The sequence below is a fragment of the Mus caroli genome, chromosome 7 (assembly GCF_900094665.2).
Source record: "Mus caroli chromosome 7, CAROLI_EIJ_v1.1, whole genome shotgun sequence".
NCBI classification, from domain to species: domain Eukaryota; kingdom Metazoa; phylum Chordata; class Mammalia; order Rodentia; family Muridae; genus Mus; species Mus caroli.
The window spans coordinates 142876013-142882804 of record NC_034576.1 but is presented as its reverse complement, the minus strand read 5'-3'; the positions used below and the strand labels follow the sequence as shown (position 1 = coordinate 142882804).

The 6792-nt window shown below is 40.3% G+C and overlaps 1 protein-coding gene across 1 annotated transcript; it reads right to left on the bottom strand.

The window, feature by feature from the left end:
• Positions 1-3100: 3100 nt before the first annotated feature.
• On the bottom strand, positions 3101-4131 carry LOC110298602 (olfactory receptor 13A1-like). The gene has a single exon (XM_021167940.1). It carries the CDS (start codon positions 4129-4131, stop codon positions 3172-3174), a length of 960 nt encoding a protein of 319 aa, XP_021023599.1. The 3' UTR covers positions 3101-3171.
• Between the last annotated feature and the right edge of the window lie 2661 nt (positions 4132-6792).

Genomic DNA, 6792 nt, shown 5'->3' with positions numbered 1-6792 from the left:
TGCCTTACAGTTGGATCTCATGGAGGCATTTCCTCAACTGAAGCTCCTTTCTCTGTGATAACTCCAGCTGTGTCAAGTTGACACAAAAATAGCCAATACAGATGGCAAGAGATTAATGGAGACCAAGACATGATTCTGTTCAAGGCCCTCCAGTTTACTAAGAGAGTCTACTTATAAAAGGGGAAGACCTATCCCCCGCCAGTCCATTCTTGGTGTCTGGAACTAGCCTGTTGGTGATGTGCAGAATAGGATGTTCCTCCCGATCATCTCAGGGGCTTCTCAGCGGGTAGCAGTGTCTTGGAGAGAGCAGTGGCAGGTGGCAAAACAAAAGAGCCATCTAGGTTGGAAGGCTCTACCTTAGGTAATTTCCTTCTCAGTGGCAGCTAGGTCAAAGTCTGGATCAGCCTTCTTCAGGGCTGAGGGAGGCTACAGAGAGTGGCTCAAGGTATTGGAAGCTGACACAATGGGAGGAAATCTGGATCTGCAGAGAAAATGGAAGCAGAGAAGAGAGGCCCCTAAAAGTGGTCTGCTACAGGAATGAGGAGTTAGAAACAGAGGGCAGGAAGGAAGTCAAAATCACTTACCTAGGTCTAAGTGTGATGTAGTCAGAGGTTTCTCAGATAGGAGTTTTAATTTCGTTTCTATTGCTAACATATTCACATAGTCAGCTTGCTGGAACATGGTCATCTCTGTGTCTATTTTGGGTCAGGTCCTTGATGCATACAACAACTTGCTCAGGGACTTGATACAGAGTGTCAGTCCACATTCTTAAGCCATCTTCATGGAATATGTCCCTAATTTGCTCTTTCATTCAATTTTTGAATCAAGAGACTAGAAACTAAAGGGGATGTCTAAACTCCTTTTGATTATGTGGATGAAGGTCCACATTGGTAAAGACTACACTCAGGTCTGTTTCTAGAGTTTGTTATCTGCAGAAAGATTGTGATCATCAAAATAAAACCCTTATTACTGCCTGCTATACCCCACTGCCTCATTTCTAATTGTATTTTTCTAGCATTGCCACAGTTTCTACAACAATAGAAGACAGATTGTCAGCCTAAAAGAGTACTCAAACACAATTGTATCTACTTAGGTGTGGTGTTACATTTAGCACACAAAGCACACAAAGGAGAAGATCAGTACTCAGGACCCAGGTGAAGACAAACACTTGGATAAGGCAACCCATGAAAAAATTATGTTCTCTGCTACCAGGCTTTGCAGCATCTTGAACAGAATGGTTTCCATGTAGAGTACATCCAGCTAGACAGGATTAAACAGGAAGAAATACATGTTAGTTGATAGTATGGAAGTGATGTTGTAATGGATGGCCATGATTCTTATGCTAAACAGAGTAAAGAACATTCTATGAAAGACCTGATGTGGTGTCTACTTATGTCCCCAAACTTGTTTATTCATTTAACATGTAGAGCAAGATAATAAAAAATTAACCCTTTGTTTCTTATTAGAGCAGATTGTCCATTACATGAATTTATTTTTCTGTGGCTTTAAGGCAAATTTCATCTAAGAATAATAATATTTCCTATTTCTTGAGGAGGAGGCCCATGCTGAAATTTCTGCCCTGGGCCCAGACAACAGTGTCAGCTATGGCTCTAGGATGCCAGTCCACTGTAATGTGTTGGTCCTAGAAAGTATTTTAGACCAATAGTGACCCCAGGCCACACTATTCTCTTTATTTACTCTGTTTAGCATAAGAATCATGGCCATCCATTACAACATCACTTCCATACTATCAACTAACATGTATTTCTTCCTGTTTAATCCTGTCTAGCTAGATGTACTCTACATGGAAACCATTCTGTTCAAGATGCTGCAAAGCCTGGTAGCAGAGAACATCATTTCTTTCATCAGTTGCCTTATCCAAGTGTTTGTCTTCACCTGGGTCCTGAGTACTGATCTACTCCTTTTGTCTGCTACAGCCTTCAACAGATATCTAAGCATTTGCTGGCCTTTGTACTATAGCATACCAATTTAGAGCTTGGCCTGTGTGACTCTGGCACCTTTGCCTGGCTCAGAGTGTCTCTCAGTTACATGTTGCTCATCTACTTAGCTTGCCACTGTCCTATGACTCCATTCTGGGCTCACATTTTTTCCTGAAGATCCTATAGATATTGTTGATATTCTGTAGCCCCACTTTCATCAACAATGTCATGAAAGTCATTTAAGAAATTTTCCTTAGTGTTCTAAATTTCTTAATGACCATATTGTTCTATGGCTTCATCATTGTAAGCATCCTGCACATTTGCTCAGCTGAGGACAAGAAATGTGTCTTCTCAGCTATAGGGGGTATGGAAATGAGATATCCAACTCCTGTATCTAGGCAAAACTTCAGTGGAGTAATTATGACAACAACCCAGTCATAAAACATTGACCCACATTTTTTCTGCCTACCAGATGTGCAGGGATAAAGAAGGAGCTAACATTGAGGGCATGGCCAACCAATGACTGTCCCAACTTCAGACCCATGCCATGAGAGAGTGTGATTCTACTCTACCATTTGCATGTGGTCGTTAATATAAATCTGTTTGTTGGAAATAATTAGTCTTTGCCATGATCTTGATTGTTTCCATTGTCATAAGTATGCTGTGTGTCATATGTGACTTCATTATGAAACTTCAACTTTATCTCTACTCCATAGATTATCTGTTTCTCCATGCTATTTGACTCCCAGAGCTCATAGGAAATTGTGAAAGGGAGACTCCAAAACCTGCAACATGATTTCCCCAATACATTGTGGTCATGCTGATCTCTCAAGTTTCCCTATGAAGTTAAGGTTTATTAGCCATAACTCTGAAAAAAGTACCTGTTATATTTGCAGAGAGTCCCTGCATGAAATGCTTTTGTTTTGTGACAATCACCATTGACACTCACTGAAAATCATCCAGTCCTGGAATATTAAACCCCCATTTAGATAAATTTTAGTTAGTTGTGAAATGGTTTGTATTTATAATGAAATAAAGCTTGAGTGTTTTGTTTACATTGCCAGTAAGGATTTTAGTGTATTTAAGGTTACAGTGAGTGGAATGGTCCAGTCCTTGCATCAGGCAAAGCTTTTCTAAAACAGAGATAAATAAACCACACCCCATGAATCTGCTCTTAGAAAAGTGTGATTAGGAACAGCACAGGCCAGAAGAAANGCCTGCACATCTCCACTTAACGTGAGAAAGAGGCCAATATTCTGCCCAAGGCAAGCTTGACATCCTTGTTCCTCAGTGTATAGATGAGGGGGTTGAGGGTTGGACTGAGGATCGAGTATAGCACTGAGGTAACTTTGCTTCTTTCTGGGCTGTAGCTGGAAGCAGGACTGATATAGGCACAGAACATAGATGAATAGTACACAGAGACCACAATGAGGTGGGATGAGCAGGTAGAAAAAGCCTTCCTCTTGCCCTCAGCAGAATGCATGCGGAGGATGCTTGCAATGATGCAGCCATAAGACAACAAGGTTAGCATGAAGTTGATGCCTACAAAAAAGGCATCTGCCATAAGAGTCAGAATGCTATTCACATATGTAGGACTACAGGAGAGCAGGAGGAGTGGGGGTATCTCACAGAAGAAGTGGGTGATGACCTTGGGACCACAGAATGACAAACGTGTCATCAGACCAGTGTGGACACATGCATTCACAAGACCGATGAACCATACAACCATGGCTAGGGCTCCACACAGCTGTGGGCTCATCCTAGAGCTGTAGTGCAGGGGAAAGCAGATGGCCACATAGCGGTCATAGGCCATGACTGTGAGCAGCAGCAGCTCAGAGGATGCTGAGCATGCAAGGAAGAAGAGCTGGGACATACATCCCTTGAAGGAGATGGTGTTTTCCTCAGACACTAGGCCAACCAAGGCCTTAGGAATCACAGAAGAGGTACAGATAACGTCCATGGTGGCCAGGTTGCACAGGAAAAAGTACATCGGATTGTGAAGCCCTGTGCTGGAGGTGACCAAAGCGATGATCAAAATGTTGCCCATTAGAGCCATCATGTAGAGGGACAAGAAGCAGCCCGTCAGGAACAATCTTAGACCAGGGTGCTCTGAGAACCCTTCCAGCACAAACTCTGTCACTTCTGTCTGGTTGAGATTCAACGTCATCATGGAGAGCACCAGGTCCACCATTGTGTGTATCAGTTTCTGAGAAAATACCACAGTTTACCACTTGAAATCTGGTTTCAAATTGTCTGCTGTCAGGAAGGCTAGGAACAAATGTATTTCCTCCATGTAAGCCCCTTCTTTATTGTTTGTACCACACCATTTGAAAACCACATATCTTTCATTTTCTCTATTTCTTGTACCTAGAAACTTTCTCCCCATCATTTTGAATCAGGAGGAACATCTGCTCCTCCCTAATCTTGAACATGTGAGAAGAGAGCAGCATCCTTTACTCAATACCTGCCTATGCTTTCCTTCCTCATTGCCACTAAGCTCTGTGCTCTGGGGACAGTGCTCAGTGACCCAGCTGTACTCCCCACTTTCACATCTCCTATTCTCCACCTGATGAGAATTTTAGGTAGATACACCGACATGACTATTATTCCTTTGTTTCTATACTTGGCCTCCTTAGCTGACAGGCACTTTGTCTCTTCTGATATCTGGAGTGGTTGTCCAACTACCCACCTCAACCAGATATTGGCACTCCCATGGCCAAGTAGCCATGAATTTTCTCAATTAATTACTGTTATTGGTGTCGTTTGTATTTGAAAGTCTTCTGACTCTAACCCACATCAATTCTATGACCATGGAAAACATTTCTCAAAACCCTGCCCTATGAACCTAGACTGCTTATGGGGCTTTTCTGTCCCAATGAACTGCAGTGACCATTGAAGTCAACATACCCACAACTGAAGTCATTACCACTGTCTATAGATGTTTTTTTCTATGGAGCACAGCTCCTTGTCTCTGATTCATTGTCTCACCTCTTTGCCTTTCTAATCCACTAATTGTCAATGAGTGCAACTATAGCTTCCCCATCCTTACAACTCACATTCTCAATGTCTTCAGCAGTTTCATAATTTCAGGGTTCTTGTCATTTCCATCATTTCCAGTTTCCTTCTCTACCACTCAAGGGATACAAACAGTATACTTAAGATAACTGGCCTTCTGCCCAAACAAAACTCACTATGTCGTCCCACAGTCATTCAATGAATAACACGCCATAGCTTGACACACTAGACTCATCTAACATTCTTCATTAGCCTTTTCCATAATATCTTGTCTGAGCATATATGCAAATATACTCTACTCTATCTAGAAACCTGTTTAGGAAATTGTTTGCAGTGTTCCTCATCTGGAACAATTCTCTATTTTACAGCAGTGAAATTTTCAGTCACTGAATTCAGTGGTAAGAAGTCCCATTCCCCACTTTGCCCTATAACACTTCATTTTTTTTTGCTCATATTTCATTTCACATTTAATTTCCATAGTATAGCTCACAATTTATTTTTTCCAATCCTTAGTAGCGAATGTTGAGTTTTAAGCATTATATTTTTCTAAATTTTAGAGATAGAGAAATATTGTATTTACCCTTTGGATCCATGAGGATAGTGATATGTCTGAGCACTTTTCCTCCTCCCCATTCTATTGTGGTGGAGAATGCCAATTCATATTCAGAATTGTTCAAGGTTCTGCAGAAATAGAAGTTCAAAACCAAATTCCTATAATGTTTTTTGCAGTTTCTTGATCAGGTTAGTTCAACTATACATGATTTTGCAAAATACTCTCTTGATAGTACCTATAATTACTGATATTTGCTTCCATTCCTGTGTATGCCTGCCTCAGAGCTGAGCTGAAGGGAAAGATTAAAAATAATAGAAAACTGTTACAAACATGTGCTATATGATAGAAACTTCCTAGTATTAATAACACATCTACAAAAATTATTTGGAATATAACTATTTCATTTCTAATTGACACATCTAAGAAGAAATGACAGAGAAATATAACAAGTGGGGACATCTAGGACCCAGAGAATGTCAATACATCTGTTGGACACATGATGTATTGCAAACAAATAAAGAAAGAAGCCAATACACTAGAGAAATGATGGCATGTTCAACAAATGGTGCTGGTGAAGTTGGGCAGTTACATGTAGAAGAATGAAACTAGTCCCTCATCTCTAACCCTGTACAAAACTCAACTCTAACTTGACCAAGGTCCTCAGCATAAGATCAGACATCCTAAAAATGACAAAGGAGAAATTATGGTGTATGCTTGCACTCATTGTCACAGGAAAAGTCTTTCTGAACAGGACCATGGTAGCTTAAGCATGAAGATCAGTAATGGACAAATTAGTTGAGATGCTATAATTATGCATCTGTTTAAAAATAACACCATCATTTGAGTAAAGTGGCAGACTGCAGAATGGCATCAAGTCTTTAACAACTGCATATGTGACATAAGGTTAGCATCTAGAATATACAAACAAACAAAAACTTTAAACAGCCTGAAACCAAACAACCCAGATATAAATAGGGAATGGGAATTAACAGAGAATATTCAGAAGATGAAACACAAATAGCTAAGAAACAGTCTTTTTAAAAAATAAATGTTAAACGTTCTAAGCCTTCAAAGAAATGGAAATTAAAAATCTTTGAGATTTTATCTTCTGTCAGTAAGAATGGTGAAGATAAAGGACAGCAGATGCTGGCAAGGATGTGGAGAAAGGAGCAGCTATTCACTTTTCTTAGAAGTGCAAGTTGGAGCAATTACTATAGAAATCAGTATGTAGGTTCCTCAAAAAGATGGACACAGATACACTACAATCTTCAGGTATACCATTCT

Coding starts and splice junctions, on each gene's coding strand:
- LOC110298602 (XM_021167940.1), bottom strand. CDS start 4,131: ATGGTGGACCTGGTGCTCTCCATGATGACGTTGAATCTCAACCAGACA.